Genomic DNA, 25338 nt, shown 5'->3' with positions numbered 1-25338 from the left:
AAACGCAAGGTAATAAACTTACTTATTGAAAAGGTGGTTGTCCACTTTTATCTTGCTATAGGCTTTGAAGTCATCTGGCATCAACATAACTGGAATTTGGACATGACTCAACTCATTGATCTGCAAAAAGAGAGACAACTTTTTCTAGAAATATACTCAATTACATTATAATTAAGACTTTCAATCTTTTATGTTAGGAGAGAATGTGATGAATTATTTTGTGTCAGAACAACTTTCAATGGACTTAAATCATACAGCACAAATGGAATTGAGATTTTGTACAAAGGGTCTGTATCTTGGCATTCTAACACTTCCAACGTTAGTGCTAAGAAGCCAGACCCGAAGGGCTGCATTTTAATACTGGAGGCGTGTAGGAGGCAGGACTACAACTTTTGGAGTTGTAGTCCCACCTCCATCGAGTTGTGGCCAACCCACGCGATTTTCACTTGACTGACCTTGTTGAGCCCGCCCAGCGGGTTCAGCAGGCCAATTAAGGACCGCCCGGCAACAGGTGATGTCACAGATTGACATTTCATCTGTCGAGAGCTTTTGCCAGATGAAATATCAGCGTTTGACAGCTCTTTGAAGCTGTACTCCAAGTTAATTCCTTCCTCTCAGGCTGATTTAGAGATCTCTCCAGAACACAAAGCTGACTGCTGCAACTTTTGACAGCTCGCGGCCATTCTGCTTTCTGTGCCGGTGAGATGAGGGACTCCAGAGGCCTGAAGGAAGGAAGGCTGTAAAGGTAAGAAAAGGTAAGTAAAACTTCTTTAAACACTTTACATACACGAAACACACTTACCTCTGCACTCATGCACCCATCACTCACCTGAACACTGGACATCTCAACCCCTCCAAGCCCTTCAGCCCGACGGTCCGCCTCGCTAACTTGACGTGGTTTGGAGCCGTCGGGAATCCCACACTTCAGGAATAAAAATAGGGATTAGGCTAAAAACTGCCTGTTAACAGGCAGTTAATTGGCACTAATCCCCTTCCCGCCTCGGGGAGGCGGCTCCCAGCACAAGTCGGGTATCCGCCTCCTTTGAAACTGGCATGGAGGTGGGTTGGGGGCGGGGTGGGTTCGTGCCCCCCCGATTTCAAGATTTTAATCCCCCACCCGCCTCCAATCCTGCCTCCATGGCCCAATGAAAATCCTGCCCTAAGTGTTTGGGAGCACAAAAACGAAACAAGAAATGTCAGATATAAAAATATCATTTAGCCCATTGAAGCTCATCCCTCTTGCACATTACGTCTATCATGGCATTGAATTGTATTTTGATTGACCCCTTTGTTTTTGCCTCTAATACTTTGGTAGATTATTACAAACATCCATTATTATTTGATAAAATAGTTTGAATCCAAATATGCATTTTAAATGTATTTCAAATTAATTTCGATTTATGCTTAAACTTCTCTAAACTTTCCTCACATAGATCATCTCATTTACACTAGGAATCAGCCTTATTGCATTTTCAGCACCTTTTCTAATGTAGTTATTTTATGGTGTGATGACAAAAACAGAACACAGTATTCTAACCTACTAAAAAATAGAAGGGGCACTGTTGTCATCGAGCAGAAGGACTGGATGAGGCTGTATGCAAACTACCCGATTCCTTTTCCTATCTCCCCCTGGACCATGATCCCACTACTGAACAAGAAAACATATTTTCCCAGATTATCACGGATCTTCTCTCTTCTGGAGTTCTCCCTCCTCCCCTACCTCCCATCTCAGTTTCCCTATTCCACACAGCTCCATTTCTACCTCTTCCCCAAGATACACAAAACGGACTGTCCCAGCAGACTGGTATTTCAGCTTGTTCCGTTCCCACATCTAGTTCCTTACCTTGAGTCTATTGAGCAGCGGCAGTACAAAAGGCTCCAGGAGACCAGGTAGGCCTCAGTGGGGAGCGCGAGTTGGCGGGAATCTCGGAGCAGCGGCAGTACAAAAGGCTCCAGGAGACCAGGTAGGTTTACTAATCTCCAATCTCGGAACTCAGAGGGAAGGAGAGAAGTAAAAAGTAATCGAAGTGTGACGTCACCAGAAAGCAGTTAAGTGATTGGTTGGTGAGTATTTCTCTCTTTTTAAACCTTAACTCTGTGGTTTATAGTTTCTAAAGTCTCTGTGGTGTAGCGGGGACTGTTGTAATCCAGGGCCCTTAAGTATATCATTTAACTGTAGTGTAATTGGTGGGTTTGATTTAATTTTAATTAATTAAAGGGTGAGTCATGGCAGGACAGCCCGGTGCCGTGGTATGCTCCTCCTGCGCTATGTGGGAACTCAGGGACACTTCCTGTGTCCCTGACAACCATGTGTGCAGGAAGTGTGTCCAGTTGCAGCTACTGGCAGACCACATTGCGGTGCTGGAGCAGCGAGTGGACACATACTGGACCATTCGCGATGCTGAGGACGTCGTGAACAACACGTTTAATCAGTTGGTCACACCACATGTAAAGGTGGCACAGGCAGAAAGGGAATAGGTGACCAACAGGCATAGTAGGTGGTGCAGGCAGGTAGTGCAGGGGTCCCCTGTGGCCATCCCCCTCTCAAACAGATATGCCGCTTTGGATACTGATGGGGGGATGGCTTACCAGGGGAAGGCAGCAGCAGCCAACTTCCTGGCACCAGGAGTGGCTCTGCTGCACATGACGGGAGGAAAAAGAGGGGTAGAGCTATAGTAATAGGGGATTCTATTGTAAGGGGAATAGATAGGCGTTTCTGCGGCCGCAAACGAGACTCCAGGATGGTGTGTTGCCTCCCTGGTGCAAGGGTCAAGGATGTCTCAGAGCGGCTGTAGAACATCTTGGAAGGGGAGGGTGAACAGCCAGTTGTCGTGGTGCATATAGGTACCAACGATATAGGTAAAAAACGGGATGAGGCCCTAAAAGCTGAGTATAGGGAGTTAGGAGGTAAATTAAAAAATAGGGCCTCAAAGGTAGTAATCTCAGGATTGCTACCAGTGCCACGTGCTAGTCAGTCAGAGTAGAAATAGAAGAATATTTCAGATGAATACGTGGCTAGAGGAATGGTGCCAGGGGGAGGGATTCAAATTCCTGGGACATTGGAACCGGTTCTGGGGGAGGTGGGACCAGTTCAAACCGGACGGTTTGCACCTGGGCAGGGCCGGGACCGATGTCCTAGGGGGAGTGTTTGCTAGTGCTCTGTGGGAGGGTTTAAACTAAAATGGCAGGGGGACAGGAACCTGAGCAGGGGGACAGAGGAAAGGGAAACGAGGATAAAAGCAAAAGATAGGAAGGAGAAAAACAAAAGTGGCAGTCAGAGAAAGTAACGGTTTAAATCAAACATGGCCACAGTAAATAATAATTCTAATAGGTCTAAGAGCGTTAAAAAAACAAGCCTGAAGGCTTTGTGTCTTAATGCGAGGAGCATTCGTAATAAGGTGGATGAATTAGCTGCGCAAATAGAGGTAAACGAATATGATTTGATTGGGATTACGGAAACATGGCTCCAGGGTGGCGAAGGCTGGGAACTCAACATCCAGGGGTATTCAATATTCAGGAAAAATAGGCAAAAAGGAAAGGGAGGTGGGGTAGCATTACTGGTTAAAGAAGGGATTAATACAATTGTAAGGAAGGATATTGCCTCTGATGATGTGGAATCTGTATGGGTAGAACTGAGAAATACCAAGGGGCAGAAAACGTTAGTGGGAGTGGTATATAGACCTCCAAACAGTAATGCAGAGGTTGGGGATGGCATTAAAAGGGAAATTAGAGAAGCGTGCAAAAAGGGCACAGCAGTCATCATGGGTGACTTTAATCTACATATAGATTGGGCTAACCAAATTAGTAACAAAAATGTGGAGGAGGAATTCCTGGAGTGTTTACGGGATGGTTTCCTGGACCAATATGTCGAGGAACCAACCAGAGATCAGGCCATCTTAGACTGGGTATTATGTAACGAGAAAGGATTAATTAGCAATCTTGTTGTACGAGACCCCTTGGGTCGGAGCGATCATAAGAAGATTGAATTCTTCATTAAGATGGAGAATGAAGTAGATGACTCAGAGACTAGAGTGCTGAATTTAAATAAAGGAAACTACGATGGTCTGAGGCGTGAATTAGGTAAGATTGATTGGGGAATGTCACTCAAAGGGTTAACGGTGGTTAGGCAATGGCAAACATTCAAAGACCGCATGGATGAACTACAGAATTTGTTCATCCCAGTTTGGCATAAAAATAAAACAAAAAAGGTGACTCAACCGCTGACTCCCACAACTACACTTTACCCAGCACCTCCATTCTAGCTGAAAGTGTGACCCTGCACTGGCTTTGGCTTGTAACTTCCCTCTCCCATTCTGACCACTCCATCTTTGTCTCTTACACTGTTTTGAGCTCAACGCAAGATAAAGGAACAGCATCTGCTCTTTTTCCCCCCCCAGAGTACTCTGCAATTCTCGTATCTAAACAATGAATTTCAGACCTTAGCTATACCCTCTATTTTCTTTGAAGCTGGGGTGCTGGGGATGCCGCCACGGGTCTTTCGGTATCTGGGTGGAGGGTTGACATTTGTGGTGTAGAGCCTTTGTCAAAATACAGTGTTGGCAGAGGGAGGAGGCTTGCACCTTGGGAGGATGGGGGAGGAGTTAGCCTGTCTTTTCCCATTTTACCTTTAGTTGGACCCACTATACCTTTCTAACATTCACTGTTGTTTTTAAAAAGAATTGCAGACCTCCTGCATTGGCAGGATTCTTTTTGCTCTTTCTCATGTGGATATTTCCCATTCCACTACTTTAGCTGCTTTCACATTATTTTGTTATTTTTAATATCTTTTGACTGCCTCAGTTCACATGCTACTCAATCCATTAATTTTCCTCTGTGATTGAAATACAGGTCGAGTGTCATGAATCCGGCAACCTCGGGACCGAGGCCAAGCCGGTTTTTGTGTTTTTCCGGACTTCGGAACGTGTTTCTGATGTCTGAAGTCCAGAAATATTGCAACCTGGGCTCGGGCATTTCCGGACTTCGGACATCAGAAACACATTCAGAGTCCGGAAATGCCTGGGCCTGGCTGGCAGTGGAAACAGGGTGTCCGGATTCCGGAACATTTTACGGATTCCGGACGACCCTGCCACCAATCGTCCCGGTGTCCGGATCTCCGGATTTTGGGTGCTCAACCTGTTCCTATTCTTCCCCAATTTAAAAAAAAGTTCAACACATTTTAGAGGCTTTCTTATCTTACAGTTCTAAGGGTCCACACCCAAAATATGAACTGTCTTTTCTCTTTAAAGATGCTGATGGACCGGTGTATTTCTAGCATTTTGTGTTTTTATGATGGTATACTAAATGTGTTCTGATCAGTACCACATGGCAAAGCACAGTATGAAGCCTTAGTATAACTTCCATAAAGTTATTGGGTTCGATTTTGCCATTGGGGCAGGCTGGGGGCGTGTCAGCCGCTTTTCGTGTTAGCCACCCGACTCCAATTTGATGCGGGAAAAATATGCGATTTTCACCTAATTGGGCAATTGATTCCCAGCGTGTGGGAACCCCTGGCCCACTTAGACTTTCCATCCTGAAAGTCGCCTCCGATGACGTCATCAGTGCTGGTGGATTTAAGGCCTGCAAGCAGCCTTGCTTCTTCTGCAGACTGCAAACCTTATGCCCTTTGGTGTGATAGATTCCTCCAGCCAATATGTCCAGCAGTAGGCCAAAGTCTGCACCAAGGTTCGATGACGCCGCCCTGCAAGCTCTGGTGGAGGGAGCAAGAGGAAATAAGGAGGTGCTCTTCCCTTCCTCAGGGAGAAAGAAGCCTCCCCAGCAGACAAAAGCTGTGTGGATGCAAGTGGCCCAGGAGATCAAATCTTTGTCTATGTGCCGCAGAACCTGGCTGCAGTGCAGGAAGAGGTTTCATGACCTTCCGTGCACTGGAAAAGTGAGTATGACTTTCCCATCACCCTCAATCTGATCCCCATTGCCTCTCCTCACCAGTACTCAGCTTTGACAACCTCTTCCTCCACATCCCACTTGACACTGACATCCCTGCATCCTTACCCATTCCCTCTCTCTCTATGGTCACATTCACCTAACTATTCGACTATGCAGCCCTCACACTCCCTATCGCTGTGATGCTATGAAAACAACTTACAACACACAGGGAGGGCCCTTGGTCTTGCCACCTCACTCCATCTTTGTCTCCTTCTAGCCATCAATGATATGGATTCTCTACACTCACTCCTTCATTCTCACTCAAACTCCACTTGTCTCCCTCATTGCAGGAAAGAGAGCCCACAATAAGAGGGAAAGAGCGAGGACAGGAGGAGGGCCACCCTCAGTAGCCCAGCTCACCCCCTAGGAGGAGGCAGCCCTGGAGATCGTGGGAGTGGAGGAGGATGCGCAAGTGGGGGACAGACAGACGGGTGCATCACAGCAAGCCGGTGACAAAATAGTTTATCATCTCGCTCATTGACATTGCATGAGTCACTGATAATGATTCTGATGCTCTAACAGATTGATTTTTGATCATCTACAATATTCAATGTGCAAGTAACCTTGGCCTCACATCTCTGACACTTTCCTTTACTCCCCCACAGGACCATCGAAAGCCCCCATCCCCACTATCCAGGAGGAACAGCCTGAGCCTCCAGACTCCTCAGAAGCTGCTGCAACCTCTGAGGGCGCAGCGTCAGCAGAATTCAGCGCACCCAGCACCAGCGCAGACACTCACACCTCGGTGGTACCTTCAGGACAGAGTAATGTTGTCACCTGGTGTATCACAGCTCACAAGTGAACATCAGCAGATGGTGGAGACAGGGACAGCAGTGGAGAGTCCTCGTCGGAGGGCGCAGGATGCTCCCAGCTCAACTCCGCTGCATGTTGATCCTGTGCCTCCGGGTCCATCCAGAAGGACAGCGGTGCTGGAACTCCAGGAACAGGTGCAGGAGTCTCTGGCAGGTTTTGTCTCCAGGGTCGCTGCGAGTGTGGAGCGAATGGAGGAGTTCATCGCTAACATGAGCAGAGCCTTTGTGGAGGCATTGGCGCATGAACGCATCACCACGGAAAGGATGGCAACCTCTGGAAAGGATGGCTACCGTAGAGGAGAGGATGGCTACGGCCATGGAGGAGCTTAGTCGCCAGGGTCGTGAAAACATGGTCATTGTTCACAATAGACTGACATCTCTTGAGGTCAGCTATTGAGCATACAAACCAGACATTCATGCAAGTCCTTGTGAGTAGGACTTCCAGTACAGAAACGGGTCCTCATGGTCCCCCTGAAGTGCAGCAAGGTGCTGTCAAGTCACTTGCTAGCTCTGAAGTGGAGCTGACCCATGAGAGGGATGTTGGTGGCAGACAGCAAGGAAGTGGGGGCTCCTCTCCAAGCGCTCACACGACCATTCCACTGCAAAGCCCTCGGTCAGAGCCCCACCCAACTGAGATCGGTGACTCAACCCCTGCACAGCCGCAGGAGCAGCAGACTGTTGCAGAGCCCTCACAGGTTTGCAACCCCAGAGGATGCCAGCCAAAGGTGTCGAGACAGGAGCAGCAGGAAAGTGAGCAAGGGGCCTCCACATCTGCTGAAGCCACAGGGGAAGCACCACGTAGGAGCACGCGTAAGAGGAAGATAATGCACAAGTAGTCACAAGGGTAGTCACTTGGGTGTAATGTTGTGTTTATTTTTAAAATGCCATCACTTGCTTATGTTCATAAGAAATTCTGATGCCAAACTGTTGCAGTTGTGGCGTTTGTCATTTTGCAAATGGGACTTGCACATTGAGGGCTTAGGGCAACTTGCAATTGTCAGTATGGTGGTCAGAGCGATAGGAATCCACAGGTTCTTGGCCATTGTCGATGGTCTGATAAGAATGTGCGAGGCAAAAGTGTTTGATTGTGCAGGCTAAGCAAATCTGGCCAAGATGAGTGCGTCCCTTGCATCCCAGGCAGCAATGTGGTCATGCGCTGGCACCTTCTGGCCTGTGCAACTTCAGGTGGGTGAGCAGCAGCTTGGAGCTCCTGCTGCTGCCACGGCTGGTCTTCGTCCAAATCTGATATCCAGGAGGAAAGGAAATAAATGGTTCCCATTCTTCTGGTATATACCTCAGTTGAGGAAGCGCTCATTCAAGGTGGGGAGAGGGGTTTCCCAGGAGGTCACACTGGAGATGGGTGTCAGGCTCCAAACTTCCACAACAATGAGTAGGCCTGTTAAAAGTTCCCCTAGACCTGAGACAACAAAGTTCTGCCACCTGCAAATGATCATTGGTGAAAACTCCTTTTTAATGGTGGAGCTGCAGCTGTTAGCAAGCAATCCACTTGTGCTGCCGCCATGTTTCACTGGCGTGTTTCAGAGGAGGCGTGCAGCACGTGGTAAAACTGTTAAAATCAGAAAGGCCTCTCAAAATGGGATAATAGAGGCACTTAACTGGTTAAGGGCCTTAAGGGCCTATCCCGCCTCTTGGAGGCGGGATGGAGAAGGGGTCAGAAAACTCACATGTAGGAAAATTGCTTGGAGGCGGGATCGGGCCCGCCCGCCAGTTTTAGCGATTTTAACACCTCACGTGCCTCCAATCCCGCCTCCTCAGGCCTGGCAAAATCGAGCCCATTGTCTCCTGTTCTATAGATAAAGTGTACCATTCCATTGTTTTTAATTGCTTTGCCACATTGTCTGGACATTGAAGGCAACGTTCACTACTACTGCCAGACTCCTTTCATAGCCTCCCTGTGCTAATTCAAATCACTGCATATTCAAGTTCCACATTTTATTTACCCAAGTGTAATACTTTACATTCATTAATGTTACAGTTTTCTCACATAACAACAGTGATTGCACTTCAAAAGTAATTCATTGTCTGTAAAGTGGGTTTGGTCATGGCCAGAGCACAGGATAAGGTGCAATAAGTTCTCTCTCTTTCTAAATTTCATATGGACCATGAGTAACTCCTCTTCCACTCTATATTAGCCTATCCACCCTCTCAATATCATCAACCCTTACCAAAAAAAATCAATATTAAATTCAATTTGAATAGGAATTACAAGGAAAAATACCAAACTATTTTCCATTTCTCTTTTTAGATTGCAAAGTATAGATAAAAGCCATATGTAAGTGATACTGCCCAGAGTTGCCAGTATTCTCAGTCATGGACAGTCAGCTTGCACAGTTTTTTTCTTGTTTAAGTGGGAACAGAGGTATAGACAATAAAATTACAATTGGCTAAAATAATTAAAGCCAGATTAGGATTCAACTGCTTTACATTACAAAACAAAGGCTGATGGATATAAACAAGTATAACGACTGAAAATTTCAAGGATTTTGCCAAGCAACAGAAACAAAACGCTATAGTTTCATTACATAGCATTACAGCCATGTTGAACACAGATAAGTGTTTAACCAATTCTAGTCACAATCTTAAACATACCACTGTATCACTTACGTGTAACATCACTTTGGTAAAAATTGATACCGCTCCTCTCTCTCCCCAAACAAAACAAGGTTTGCTAAAGATAGTACAAGAGCTCTCTCCACAGATGCTGCCTGACCTGCTGAGTGCTTCCAGCATTTTCCTTTGTTAAAGATAGTGCTCCTTTTGCGAATCAGTAAGTATTATCTCTTCAAAATGAGTTTTTTTGTCCTCAGGAGATGGCAGTAGGTAGGATTTTGCTATTTTTAATGGCAGCGAGAGAAACAATACTCAACTACAATCAGCAGATAAGCGTGGCAACGAGCTGTACTTGCTTACAACAACAACAAGCATTAATAAAGTGCCTTTAAATGTAAAGAAATGTCCCAAGATGCTTCACAAATGGAAAGGGTACAGGAATGGACACTGAGCCATAAAAAGAGAGTTTAGGCTGGGTGGCCAAAAACTTGGTGGAAAAGATAAGTGTTGAAAAGGTTTTTTTAATGTAAAAGATGTGACAGAGGTGGAAAGGTGCAGGGGCTGAGAATCCCAGAGACAGGTCCAGGCCGTTGACAAGCTCTGCAACCAATTATGGGATAAATGCACAAAAGGTCAGAGTCAGAAGACTAAAGGGTGTGGAAAGGGAAATAAGGCTGGCGAAGGTTGCAGAGAAAGGATATGGTGAGGCGGTGAGGGATTTGAAGAAAAGAATACCGATTTTAGATTTAATACAATAAGGGACAGGGAGCTAGTGTAGGTCAGCAATGGTGGCTGAGCAGGACTTAGCGTGGATAGGATATGGGCAACTGGGTTTTAAACAAGTTGGAGCTTTTGGAGGGTGGCGCACAAGAGGCCAGCAAGGAGGACACTGGAGAAATCATGTCTAGAGGGTGAGAAAATGGATAAGGCTCTCAGTGGTTGAGGGGCTGAGGAAAGGGGCAGAGCCAGGCAATGCTTCAGAGATATAAATAAGTAGCTTTGATAATGGATAGGATATTTGATTTGAAGCTCAGATCTGGGTCAAACAGGACATCCAGGTTTTGCACAGTCTGGATCAGCTTCTGTGGCTGGAAAGGAGGAATGGAGTCAGTAACGAAGGAACAGAGTTTATGGCGGGGACTGAAAATGGCGGTTTTGATCTTCCTGATGTGACACCGACTGTAGTTCACTAATTAACTGTTACTGTTCTGACAATGGGATGGGGATTAGGTGGATTAACACAAAATGTCAAAAAATTTAAATTTTAATCCTAATTGCCTGAAAAGGATTTCCAGAACCATCACAATTGAATCCTGCAACTGTTGTATACACAACTCCACAGACTGCAAAATAAGAGTTAAAGCTCCCAAGCTTTAGTATTACAAGTTTTATAAGCCTCAAAGCTAAAAGGTGCAGTATATAACTGTAAAACAAAATAACTTATTTTAAAGAAATGAGGTAGATTAAAATCTTAAATAAATGAGGGTTTCAGAAACATTGAAAAATTGATTCGACAGGAATAAGGGATTAACTCAAAAGGATGGGAGTACTGACATGTTAAGCCACTGTAAGAAGTGCATAAGCTGTGTGTGTGGTAGGTTTAGAGATTTTGGTTATGCCTAGGTGAGTTGGCTTTAACTATTAAAAATGGAAAGGAAAATAAGGATAATGCAAAGAAACCAGTCAAGCATTTGAAGTTCTGTGATAATAAACAATGAACAGATGTAGACGTGTAAATGATATATAGGAAGTAGTGAAGTACTGCCAATATCACCAAATATGGGTTAGGGCCAACATCAAGTGGTGATATTTAACATATTGTACCTCCTGCTGGCCAATTATCAAGTGAGGCAAGCAGACTTAAAAGAAAATCCATGAACCAGACTATCCCAACTAGAAGAGGACTCTAGATGGCATGGAACCTGCAAAGGGAGAAATAAATCAAATTATTTACTGTTAAACTAAAGTTGCTCGTACTGCAAAATATACTTGCTGAAACACACAGGTATCCTATTTTCAAAGGTTATTTAATTTATTAGAAGATTGTGTAAGGACATTGAACATAGGAAAATAGGAACAGGAGTAGGCTATTCAGCCCATCGAGCCTGCTCCGCCAGTCAATGAGATCATGGCTGATCTGCGAGCTAACTCCATATACCCACCTTTGGCCCATATCCCTTAATACCTTTGGTTAACTGAAAGCTATCAATCTCCGATTTAAAATTAATTGATCTAGCATCAATTGCTGTTTGCGGAAGAGAGTTACAAACTTCTACCACCCTTTGTGTGTAGAAGTGTTTCCTAATTTCACTCCCGAAAAGTCTGGCTCTAATTTTTAGACCATATCCCCTAGTCCTAGAATCCTTAACCAGTGGAAATAGTTTCTCTTGATCTACCCTATCTGTTCCCCTTAATATCTTGAAAACTTCAATCAGATCACCCCTTAACCTTCTAAATTCTGGCGAATACAACTCTAATTTGTGTAATCTCTCCTCATAAGACTGAGGGCTGACCTAACAGAGGTCTTTAAAATTATGAGAGGTTTTAATAAGAGTAGGATACAGAGAGAATGTTTCCACTTGTGGGGAAGAGCATAACTAGAGGCCATCAATATAAGATAGTCACCAAGAAATCCAAAAGGGAATTCAGAAGAAACTTCTTTACCCAGAGTGATGAGAATGTGGAACTCGCTACCACAGGGAGTGGTTGAAGCGAATAGTATAGATGCATTTAAAGGAAGGCTGGACAAGCATATGAGGGAGAAGGGAATAGAGGGTTACGCTGATAGATTTAGATGAGGAAAGACAGGAGGAGGCTTGAGTGGGGAATAAATGTCGGCGTGGACTGGTTGGGCCGAATGGCCTGTTTCTGTGTCGTATATCCCATGTAATCCTATGTAACTTAACCCCTGAAGTCCGGGTATCATTCTGGTAAACCTACGCTGCACTCCCTCCAAGGCCAATATATCCTTCCTAAGGTGTGGTGCCCAGAACAACTCGCAGTACTCCAGGTGTGGTCTAACAGGGTTTTGTACAGCTGCAGCATAACTTCTACCCCCCCCCCTTGTACTCTAGTCCTCTAGATATAAAGGCCAGCACCCCATTAGCCTTTTTGATTATTTTCTGTACCTGTTCATGACATTTTAATGATCTATGTACCTGGAGCCCTAAGTCTCTTTGGACCTCCACTGTTTTTAGCTTTTCGCCCTTTAGAAAGTACCCTGTTCTATCGTTTTTAGGTCCAAAGTGGATGACCTCACATTTGCCTACACTGAAATCCATTTGCCACAGTTTTACCCATTCACTTAATCTGTCGATATCCCTTTGTAATTTTATGCTTTCATCTACACTGCCTACAATTCCACCTATCTTTGTGTCATTGGCAAATTTGGATATATGACTTTCTATGCCACCATCCAAGTCATTAATAAATAGTGAACAGTTGAGGCCCCAACACAGATCCCTGCGGGACACTACTAGTCACCTCCTGCCAATCTGAGTACCTGCCCATTATCCCTACTGCCTGTCTCCTGCCACTCAGCCAATTTCCTAACCAGGTCAATAATTTGTCCTCAATTCCGTGGGCTTCTACCTTAGTTAACAGTCTCTTATGTGGGACTTTATCAAATGCCTTCTGGAAGTCCACATAAATAACATCTATAGACATTCCCCTGTCCACTACTTTAGTCACCTCTTCAAAAAATTCAATCAGATTTGTCAGGCATGACCTACCTTTCACAAATCCATGCTGGCTCTCTCTGATCAACTGAAAATTTTCAAGGTGTTCAGTCACCCTATCCACCCTATCCCTAATTATAGACTCTAGCAATTTCCCAACAACAGAGGTTAGGCTAACTGGTCTATAATTCCCTGGTTTTCCTCTCTCACCATTTTGAAATAGCGGAGTGATATGCGCAATTTTCCAATCTAAAGGAACAGTTCCTGAATCGAGAGAACTTTGGAAGATTACAGTTAGGGAATCTGCAGTGTTCCCACCTACTTCCTTTAAAAACCAGGGATGGAAACCACTGAGTCAAATAAAAATCATATCTTGACAAATGCAACATCCAGTTCTATCCTCTATTTACTTCAAAGTGATGAATCATAAATCACTGACAGCTACTTTCAGTCCTCAGAATTTCACAGCTAGTACAGGGATCCGATGTCAGAACTTCTGCATATTTAATGTTCAGCTTGATACCCAACTAAAATGACATTACAGTGTTGAAAAGCGCAATATACCCCCTAAACTACCAGATCTCCAGTCTAATGTTACAGTACTGTGTTTAAACATTGCTGATGTATAACTAATACACTTGAGCCGTGTACACAACTGAATAATTGTATCCTGAATTGTTCACCAAAACTTTGTAAAATTTTGTTGAAACATTTGTCGTCTTAATTTTCTCTCAACAGTACTGTTGTGTCAGTAACACACCTACACAGATAAGAGTGTTTTGGCAGTCACTCTCCCAGTACTCAATTGTTTGTGCTTTGAAGCAGGACACATGACTATATAGTAAGTTTGTAGAGGAGACAACAGATACCTGTAGAATACCTGTTTAGCACTAAGTGAGGTAGGCCTCAATTTGTGGGTAGCAATATAAAGTTCAAATGACCAGCTGCATCATAAGCTGGATAAATACCCATTATATATTAAATTCGGTGCATGAAGTGTGCTTTTCCTCTGAAAACTCATTATAGGAAGGGGGCAGGTAGGTGGAGGGAGAGAGGAAAACCAGTTTACGGTGAGGAAGCCTCTAACTTCTCAGTATTTATGCTTGGGAGCAGCGAGTGGGATGAGGGGAATGGATGAAAGATTAAGGGCGAGAGATAGTGGAACAAGGGGGCGCTGAGGATACTGGAGTGTAGTTGCTAGTTCAAAGGGGAAGAGGTGGGGTTGCAACTGGAGTGAGGGTAGTGGGAAGGTGAACAAATAGGGAATGTGATGGGAGCGAGGGGGAAGCATGAATGACTTGAGGAGGGGATGAGAAGGGAGCCACGGAGGGATACATTTTCCCTGCAACCCACACCCAGAATGCAGCCTGCAGCTGTTGATGGCTCTTTTTCCTGCTACATCTCCTAGTAAACAGAAAGAAAAAAAACACCAAAGGGAAGAGAGGGAGAGAAAGAAAGTTAAGGAGAGAGAAGCAGCAAGAGAGACAGACAGAAGCAGAAGAGGAGAAAAAGAGAAACCAACATGAAGACAGAGATAGACATGAGTTTTATTCTCCAACTTACAGTGTGCAATGTCAGGGCAGAGCGATCATGTAAAGAAAACGAAAACAAAACCGAACTAAAACTTGCAATTTTTTTTTTTATTTTATTTTATTTTATTTATTTTTTTTTTTAAAAAGCAACAGCAATTTGGTCAAGGATGCTCACAGTTTGAAAAGGAGTTTGTGAATCAAAAGATATTGCTGCTTACTGGGATATTTATCTCGTTACACGGTTCTTTTGGTGGGTGCTTGCACACTGAATAGAGAACAGCAAGGATTATTATAGTTATATAATCTTATCAAGATGGTTAGAATATGAAAATGCCATTGACACGAACAAGCCTACCCCTTTTTCCAGATCAACCCCACCTATTCACCATACCCTTCAATCTCTCTATCCAAAAACCCAATTGTTTCCTGAATTCATTTATATGGTCTGCTTCAATGGCCTTTTCTGTCCTTATTCACAACATTGTCTTATGGTGAAAAAAGAATCTGCTTGACTTCCTTCCTTACTATCTTCCTAGTTTTTAAAACAGTGTCTCTGGTATTTGAATTCTTCACTATAAGGGTCAATTTGCCTGGATCAGTTTTGCCAATTCCCTTCATAATCTTGGAAACTTGAAATCTCTTTTCCAAAGATTTCTTCATAACTGGAATTATTTTTGTTGCTTGCCTCTCAAGAGCAATAACAGTGTTCCCATAATCACGGCCATAGAAAACATGACTCTCCTCCCCCCCCCCGCCTATTTTAGTCCCAGTCAAACTCTTTATTGATGTGACATCAATGATACAGGTCAATACCAAAATTCTATGATATTATTCATTAAGATTTGCAGGAATACAGAATTTCTAAACAGGTACTTAGAAGTGGTAACATCGGATTCTGATATGGAGGGAGATTTAGATAAAAACAGGAGTTAGGTGTATCCCTGAATATCAAAAATGAGGTGACATCTTGACATTAAAAGAAAATTGATCACATGATTTGGGTGAGGCTGGCAAGGCTGACTTTGCTGCCCATCCCTAGTTGCCGAGAAGGTGGCGGTGGCTTGTCTTCTCCGGTGGTAATTGTTTGCACAACTTAGCGGCTTGCTGGGCCACTTCAGAGAGCATTAAGAATCATCCACTTAGGATGGAGCTGGAGTCACATACGAGCAAGGCCAGATAGGGGTGGCAGGTTCGCTTCCTTGAAGGACATTAGTAAACCAGTTGGGCTTTTACAACGATTGTCATTTTTTCTGGTAGCTCTATACCTTAACCACTACATTACTGTGCCACAAATGAAATGTGACATTGTTTTAAATACATATTGTGTATTAATTTGATTATTTTGCCAACAGCAGTTCCCCATGCACTTATGGTCATTAATTCATTACAGTGGACATATTGTACATTAACAATTGTGCTAATTACTATAGGACCATCCAAATCAAAAGGGGGAAGAAAAACACGATTTCTATGAAATAGTACAACCAGGTTTAGGTTGCAAAAGAGTAATTTGGTTTTAAACTGAAATCCTCACTTCTATGTTGGCAAAACAGCTGGGGGAATAAGTGAAAGTAGTTTTAGGGTGTATTTATACTAGAACTTTAGTGTCTCTCTAAAGTGGTTTCTGTTTTGCAGCAATAATAACATTGCAGTATAAATTCAGAGTAAGGATCCGACTTGCCTTCGAAGAGAATAGGTGAGAGACCACCCGGACAAGGCAATTTCACGCTGCTGGGGGGGGGAGAAAGAGGGGGAGGGGGAAAGGGGGGTTAGGGGGGTTAATACTACAATTTCAGTGCAGTATCAAACCAGATTTATAAAGTGCCTACAGGTCCCGTGGGGGCTACATTGGACTGTGTAGTGCCCGTCTTATAGATGCTGTGCGGCCACCTAATGCTCGAAAATGGGATCCGTGATGCATGTGCATTCTTCCGACAGGAAAGTGCGCAGGACACCATCTTGGTAAAGGGTTTTGCATGCGCACACCTAATGACTGCCAGCAGCATCCAGAGCAGGAAGATCATGACATGAATCAGTGTGCAGCGCTGATTTGACACCAGCACTGCTATTTTCCCAACTACACACTCCAGCTCGCACAGCTGAACACGACGTTAAATGGAATGAAGGATGTCCCACCAGCGCTATTTAAAGGGACCATGAACTACTTACAGATTAGTTGCTGCATTATTTCTTCTGGCTGCTGGTGCAATTTTTGGAACTTTCCTATACTTGGCTAAAGTTTGAATAGTCTACAGGGAGTGGTCTGACTGGTGCTGAAGTACTTTTCTGTTCATTTAAAAGCTTATGCTGAAACACGTTGCTTCCAGACATGGGTGGCCTGGTATGGCTTTCTCTGGGAATTGAGCATGACTGGGAAAATGAACAGAGGCCACGCAGAGCAGGACAAGCTGCTAGAAGAGGGAGGAGGGGAAGAAGAGCTCTCAGCAGGAGGCCATATCCACTTAGAGACTTTAGCGAGCAATTCTCTTACCTCAACTTCAGCAAGGACCAATGCATGAGATGTCATCGCTTCACAGAAGAGGTTGTGACTGAAATCTGCCAATTGCTGCAAGTTCAACCTCAAAGCAGGGCAAGGACACCATTGCCTGTGGTTGTCAAGGTGATCGTGGCTCTTACCATTTATGTGCCTGGCTCCTTCCAGGCTGCTGCTGGAAATATAAGCAAAATCTCGCAGTTTGCAGCGCACTGCTGCATAAGAGAGGTCACTGAGACTCTCTATACATAGAGAAACAGTTTAATCTCATTCCCTCCTGCTGGAGACAAGCAGGCGGAGCGACCATGAGGGCTTGCATGGACCGAAGGCTTCCCCATGATGCAGGATGCCATTGACTGCACGCATATTGCCTTGCGTGCGCCTCATGTGAACACGGCCATTTTCATGAACCTAAAGGGATTCCGCTCTCACAATGTGCAGCTGGTGTGACCACAGGCAGCGCATCATGCAGGTGAATGCCTATTATTCTGGCAACAGTCACGAAGCCTTCATTCTGTGGCAGTCCTCTGTGGCACTTGTATTTGACCCATAATGGCAAGTCAAAGAGTGGCTACTGGGCCACAAGGGTTATCCACTCATGACATGGCACATGACGCTGGTCTGGAACCCACACACACGTGCACAGCAGGCCTACAGTGAGAGCCATGCTGCTACAAGGAACAATATAGAGCACACCATTGCCATCCTCAAGCAACGCTCCCGCTGCCTGGAACGCTCTGGAGGAGCTCTGCATTACTCAGCTCAGCGGGCACCAAGATTTGCTGCACAATCACGCCATTATGAGGGAACACCCATCAGGTGAGAAGCTGAGGAGCAAAAGCACAAGGAAGAAGAAGTGGGAAGAGAGAAGGAGGATTAGGTATGCAGATACCCTCAGCACCGATCCCTCCAGCCCTGCCAGTGGCCACAGCCTCAACGATGCCACTTCCCATGATGGCCAGCACATTCTCCTCCATGGGGGTTAAAAGATACAGGTGCGTTTATCCTCCTCCAGTTCTTTCCTGCTGCTTCCTGTTACGTGCCACCTTCTCCTGCAAGAAAGAGGGAAGTGTGTCAGTGAGTATCCTGCAATATGTTTGGGTGATGTGGTTGTCATGGTTGAATAGCTGCCAGTGTATGCTAGCTGCAAGTTGTGGGTGCGAGGCTTGCAATAATGCCAAGTATGTGAGTGTGTGAGGGTGAGATAAAGCATATGAATTGAAGGGTTGAGTACTGATTGATAGAAATTGTTGGTAGGTGGGTGATGGGGGTGTGGTGAATTAAGCAGTGGATAAGGCTACTGGTGCAGTTGGTAGATATGCCATTTGAAGATGAACTCACTCACCTTGATAACTCGTGTCAGATCGTTAAACTTCTTCCTGCACTGCATCTAAGTTCTTAAAGCAACATTCCTGGCATTGGCCTCCGCCGCTACTTCTTCCCACTGCCTGCTGAGCATATGACTGGAGGGCCTCCTGCCTCCCTGCGGATACAGGATGTCTGTCCTTCTCTCCACGTCTTGCATCAAGACCTCCAAGGCATTGTCAGAAAACCTTGGTGTTCCCTCTCTAGTATGTTCAGCCATTTCTCAAAGTATCGCAGCCCAGATTCACTTTTCAAAATATTCCCATCACTTCTTTCAGCCACAATGCACCTCCCCTTTAAGAGGTGCAGGCTGCCTTTAAGAAGCACTAGTCACTCACGTTATCGGGCCCCCTGTTGGTGCATGCAGACAATGAACAGCAGAGGTCACATGATTGCTTGCACGCAGCAATCATTTAAAACAGCAGGCAGCACCAATTTAACGTGCTGCCTGCAAAGCAATAAACGGGCGTGGGTTCAATGTGTACCACGATTCCCATGCCCGTTTCAGGGGTTGGCCAATTTAACCCCCCCACCCCCATCATGTATCGCCTGGACACTTCTTAAGCCTAGCAGTAGTTAATTTAAATGTTTAGACAGTGCGAACACTGTTGACTGCATTCTCTAAGAATTTAAATTTTAACCACTAAGAGAGAAGCTCTGCACAAATGTAATCCTGGTCAGGACTGCAGGCCAGGTAATGGAAATGAGGTACTGGCTGGTTAGACCCCACCCTGTAGCTACCGATCTCAAGAGAGTGTTTTTATACTGCAGCTATTAGTTTAAGTGGTGATGTTAGTAGACAATCATAGAATAAGTTTTTCAGTGCAATCTTTGTTGCTAACCACATAAGAAGTTGAAGTTCAACAAAAAGCACCATTTGCAACCTTTATTTACTACTTGTTTTTGAGGAAAAAGAACTAAAATATTTAATTCATTCAGGCAGGGGCTAGTTATACAGTGCTACAGATTACAGCTGCAGACTGGGACTAGTAGTGTGATGTGGAGTTGCCACACCAGTTGTACAGTCATCCTGCATTCCGCCAGGAGTGAGACATTAAAAAGCATTTAAAATGGGTGGGGAAAAAATACATTGGTGCACAAGTTCTTGTATATGTCTATCAGTTGAGGCCAAGACATGATTTGTATAATGCTTACTGAAGAATACAGTGGCCCTGAATTTGCAGTTGGTATGATGGCGAACTGTCAGCGCACGCTGTCATACCGCCTTTGAAACCGACCGCAACTAAGAACATAAGAAATAGGAGCAGGAATAGGCCACTTGGCCCCTCGAGCCTGCTCCGCCATTCAATAAGATCATGGCTGATCTTGGGCTCAAAGCCACTTCCCAGCCCACTACCCATAACCCTTCACTCCCTTATCTTGCAAAAATTTGTCTATCTCCACTTTAAATGTATTTAATGACCCAGCCTCCACAGCTCTCTGGGGCAGAGAATTCCACAAATTTACGACCTTCAGAAGAAGTTCCTCCTCATCTCAGTTCTAAAAGGGCGACCCTTTATTCCGAGACAGTGCCTACGAGTTCTAGATTTCCCTATGAGGGGAAACATCTTCTCTGCATCTACCCTGTTGAGCCCCCTCGGTATCTTATATGTTTCGATAAGATCACCTCTCATTCTTCTAAATTCCAACGAGTATAGGCTCAGCCTGCTCAACCTTTCCTCATAAATCAAACCCCTCATCTCAGGAATTAACCTAGTGAATCATCTCTGAACTGCCTCCAATGCAAGTATATCCTTCCTTAAATAAGGAGACCAAAACTGTATGCAGTACTCAAGGTGTGGTCTCACCAGTACCTTGTACAGTTGTAATAGGACTTCCCTGCTTTTATACTCCAACCCCCTTGAAATAAATGCCAAATTTCCATTTGCATTTTTGATTACTTGCTGTACCTGCATGCTAACTTTTTGTGTTTCATGCACAAGGACCCCCAGGTCGCTCTGAACTGTAGCATTTTGTAATCTCTCTCCCATTTAAATAATAGTATGCTTTTTTATTTTTCCTGCCAAAGTGGATAACCTTGCACTTTCCCACATTATACTCCACCTGCCAAATGTTAGCCCACTCACCTAGCCTGTCTATATCCCTTTGCAGATTCTTTGAGTCCTCTGCACAACTTGCTTTCCCACCCATCTTTGTATCATCCGCAAACTTGGCTACATTACACTCGGTCCCTTCATCCAAGTCATTAATGTAGATTGTAAATAGTTGAGGCCCCAGCACCGATCCCTGTGGCACCCCACTAGTTACCGTTTGCCAACCAGAAAATGACCCATTTATCCCAACTCTCTGCTTTCTGTTAATTAGCCAATTCTCTATCCATGCTAATATATTACCCCCAACTCTGTGAGCTCTTATCTTATGCAGTAAGCTTTTATGTGGCACCTTATCGAATGCCTTCTGGAAATTCAAACTTCGGGATTTGGCGCATACGCAAGCGGAAATCACAAAGTTGCGGTCTGTCATTGACAGCTCTGAAACTGGCTGCGCTGTGCCCACCCCCAACCACCCTCACAGCCGGCAATCAATCAGTGAAATCTTGTAAATCATTGAAACTGGTGAAAATTTTGGCTCTTCCGCAGTAAGTACGCGGTTAAATTCTCCACTAAAAGTTAGACCCAAAGGGATTAGGTGTAACTGGGGTTTTAACAGCGTATTGACTGCTAAACAAATGTTAAGGTCCTGGAAAACTAATTTTAATTTTGTGCAGTGTGAAATTTGTCCATTTTAATAAAAATAAAAAATGTTAAAAACTTTTCAAACTTAAAATTTTTTTTTAAGTTTGTGTATCTTTACTTTAGGTTTGCCTTTTCCCCCATGCGAGAACCCCAATTTTATTTTTGCGCTCTCTAACTATTTTCAAAAGTTAGAATTTTAAGTGCTTATCCACTTCCTCGTTCGCTGTCTGTGAGAATTCTGACTTTTAATTGGCTGCTTAGACAGCCTGTTGACGTCACAGCAGTTCGCATAAGGGGATCCCCATTGAGTTCCGTTGATTGAATTCAAGGTCGGAATTACCGAAGCTCTCAACACAGGGATTGCAAGATCCCTGTGCGGAGCATACTTCAGGGCCAGCAGTAAACACCTTTGCATTGCGGCTGGCCACAAATTCCGGGTCATTAAATACAGTTGTATCTTAGTTTTACTCAAGTGGCTATGTATGCGGTGGAAGTAATGTGCACTTGAAGAATGCGACGTTTTGGGCACATCCTCTGTGGTTCAAGTGCACTGAGGGTATAAAAACATAGAAACATAGAAGATAGGAGCAGGAGTAGGCCATTCGGCCCCTCGAGCCTGCTCTGCCATTCAATGAGATCATGGCTGATCATCCAAATTCAGTACCCTGTCCCTGCCTTCTCCCCATATCCCTTGATCCCTTTAGCCTTAAGAAATATATCTAACTCCTTCTTGAATATATTTAATGAATTGGCCTCAACTGCCTTCTGTGGTAGAGAATTCCACAGGTTCACCACTCTTTGGGTGAAGAAATTCCTCCTAATTTCTGTCCTAAATTGCTTACCCCTTATCCTTAGACTGTGACCCCTGGTTCTGGACTCCCCGGCCATCGGGAACATCCTTCCTGCATCAAGTCTGTCTAGTCCTGTTAGAATTTTATAAGTTTCAATGAGATCCCCTCTCATTCTTCTAAACTCCAGCGAGTATAAGCCTAATCGACCCGATCTCTCCTCATATGTCATTCCTGCCATCCCAGGTATCAGTCTGGTGAATCTTCGCTGCACTCCCTCCATGGCAAGAACATCCTTCCTCAGATAAGGCGACCAAAACTGCACACAATACTCAAGGTGTGGTCTCACCAAGGCCCTGTACAACTGCAGCAAGACATCCTTGTTCTTGTACTCGAACCCTCTCGCTACGAAGGCCAACATACCATTTGCCTGATCAACTGCCTGCTGCACCTGCATGCTTACCTTCAGCGACTGGTGCACAAGGACACCCAGGTCTCGTTGCACTTCCCCTTTTCCCAATCGATTGCCGTTCAGATAATAATCTGCCTTCCTGTTTTTGTCACCAAAGTGGATAACCTCGCATTTATCCACATTATACTGCATCTGCCCAATCACCCAACCTGTCCAAATCATACTGGAGTTTCTCGGCATCCTCCTCACAGCATACATGCCCATCCAGCTTTGTGTTGTCTGCAAACTTGGAGATATTACATCTAGTTCCCTCGTCTAGATCATTAATATATATTGTGAATAGCTGGGGTCCAAGGACCAATCCCTGCAGTACCCCACTAGTCACTGCCCGCAACTTGGAAAAAGACCCGTTTATTCCATCTCTTTGCTTCCTGTCTGCCAACCAGTTCTCTATCCAAGTCAGTACCTTGCCCCCAATCCCACGTGCCTTAACTTTACACGCTAATCTCTTATGTGAAACCTTATCGAAAGCCTTCTGAAAGTCCAAATACACCACATCCATTGGTTCTCCCTTATCTATTTTACCAGTTACATCCTCAAAAAATTCCAGTAGAATTTAGGGATTAGTTAACTTGTCCTTGTATTGTGCAGGCCTGTGTACTACCTCTAGAACCTATGGGGGTATTTGCAAGTTGTTGGCTATAAAATTAGGTCATATACTGCCTGGTACATCCCCAGATGCAGGAGACTATATATCTTGAGCTTGTCTGTGAGCTAATACATGGGGGGCGGGGGGGCACGTGGGATGGACAGAGAGAGTTCTACTCACTAGCAAGTCGACCCATCGATCATGGGACTGAGTCTGCAAGGTTTGGCAGGCCAAAGTCTTTGTGGCCTCTTGAACTTCTGCTGAGAATGGTTGAATTTATGGGCACAACCAAAACACATGCAAGAGTGTGCAAGTCTTGCCGCAGCGGCTCCAAAAAGACATCGGATGCTGAGAGGAGGAATTATGAAATTTATATAGTACAGTGTATGCAAGGTAGATAATTTTCACTTTTTAAATTTGGTTTTACATTAGACTGCAGTTATACCACAGCTGGTGTGAAGTTCAAGTGGTGCAAGATTATGTCCTGGAGATGGTCTTACCTCTTGGCTTCAGTGCAGTTGTTAAGGAGATTGCTGATCTGATTATACGACCACTTTTGCATTGATGTGCCGTGGTTTTAGATACACATTGATGTCAAAGTGGTAGTTATTAATGTTCCATTAATCTAATCTAAAACTATAACATACTAATGTTGCAGTGTGGACAGGTCTTTTTCACTAACATTGCTTTTGCTTGTTATACAAAGAACTTGAATCAGCAAGTGCAGTACAGCTGGTTCAGAGGAAAAATAAAATAGCACCTTTGAGAAAACTGGTCCAAATACACAAATAATGTAGTCATGTATTAAAATTAAAAGATCGCCCATTTTATCAGTTGTGTAGAAAGTTTCAACTAAACACTGAATCTCACTGCAAAGAACTTTTGATCACATCTAATAATAAATGTCACTTATTATAGCTACGTAAACACAAGGCTGCGTATTTTTGCAACTGTTTCAAAGTTTCATTTCCTTCAGGAAGTCACAATGTCCCCAAGATAAGTATGCAAAGTTATGATTAAAGAACTCATTAGTGGATGCAATAAGTATAGAATCGGCCAGTCAGCTTTTTCCGAACGACAAAAATGTGAAGGTAGTCCAGTAGATTAGTTGGGCTCTTTTTAAACTTTAAAATTGAAGTTTTAAAAGCTGGCTTTGCAGTGGTTGTTGATGTTAATTCCACTGCAGTTACACTGCTTATCTTGTGTTGATCAGACATGCAGAGCAAAATGTGCAGTATAACTGCACTGTATGGCTCTCTGCAAGATTCACCTCTTGCTGGCTTTGCTGAATTTTCAACGCTCAGACTACCGTGTAAGCTGTTTCTTATTACGCTTATGATTTCATTCAGTTTGCTTGAATGAACAAGCAAATTAGGCAGTTACATTAACATGAAAACTACAGTACAAGGCATGGTATTTTATAGTTAACTCGCAAAATGTTTTGCTCAATAAAACATGCCAAAGTAGCTGAAACAATTGTTTCAACATTTCAAATAATGCATTCAACACAAGAATATAAATGAAACAAAGGCCCTTCAACCCATTTGATCTCATCTTTCATTCATACTAACCCCATCACCATCCAGCACTCAGCTGTTTCTTATATGAGTAATGTCCTGGCTTAACCACGGTTCTTTCTGGATCACAAGATTGTTTGAACCCATTAGGAGTGAATCATGATTTAAAAAGATCAGAGTGGTGGGGATAGTGGATTTGTAGCATCGCTGACTTTTGAAGATTGTTAAATATATGCATCTCGATATGATTCTCATTAAATCAGCATTAAAAAGGTTACCATCATTCTGGAACTAATAGATCATGAAAGTGTAAAAGCTGGAAATAGGGTCCTGCAATGCAAAAAGAAAAGACCCCTTTTCAATCTAAATTAACCATAATGCTGTCTCTGAATGAACCAATCACCAGTACACAGTAAAATATCTTGGATCAAGTTGAACAAACAGAAATAAACATTGTGTTTTGTTTTCAAAAATCAAATGAGATGTCAGATACCATGTCTTGTCAGCCCCTCCCACCAAATCGCTAATTCTCTCATCTTTTAGGTCTGGGAAGATAGGCAAAGCAGTCTGCTCCCAGGCCTGTAGCTCTGCTTTGGCAATGAGCGATGAGATAATGTCAGAATTGTCCAGAATAACTTGCTCTTTAATGTTTCTTTCCTCTTTTTAAGGAAGCAGTTAACTCCACTCAGCAGCTCTCCTTGGCAACGTGCCCAAAATCAGAAATTCAATGCAGACAAGCCAGTGTGTGCGTGTGTATGCAAAAAATCTCCCTACTCATCTGAACTCCTGATACTCTACCGATGAGGGAAATTTAAATTAAAAATAAAGCCAATGGGTGTTTGAAATGGAAAAATCATTTCCCAGTGACATCCTTAAACTTTG

At 44.0% G+C, this 25338-nt stretch overlaps 1 protein-coding gene across 1 annotated transcript in view; it reads right to left on the bottom strand.

Moving 5' to 3' along the window:
• pip4k2aa (phosphatidylinositol-5-phosphate 4-kinase, type II, alpha a) overlaps positions 1 to 25338 on the bottom strand; it is a 253172-nt gene that overhangs the window by 91318 nt on the left and 136516 nt on the right. Inside the window, exon 2 of the mRNA XM_085987778.1 lies at positions 23 to 120. Within this exon, the coding sequence (XP_085843904.1) occupies positions 23 to 120 (98 nt within the window). The remainder of the gene's footprint in view (positions 1 to 22; positions 121 to 25338) is intronic.

The sequence above is a fragment of the Somniosus microcephalus genome, chromosome 5 (assembly GCF_052327205.1).
Source record: "Somniosus microcephalus isolate GS21.2 chromosome 5, FLI_Smic_1.0, whole genome shotgun sequence".
Taxonomy (NCBI): Eukaryota; Metazoa; Chordata; class Chondrichthyes; order Squaliformes; family Somniosidae; genus Somniosus; species Somniosus microcephalus.
Note: the sequence above shows the minus strand (reverse complement) of the source record. Positions and strands in the feature narration are given on the sequence as shown.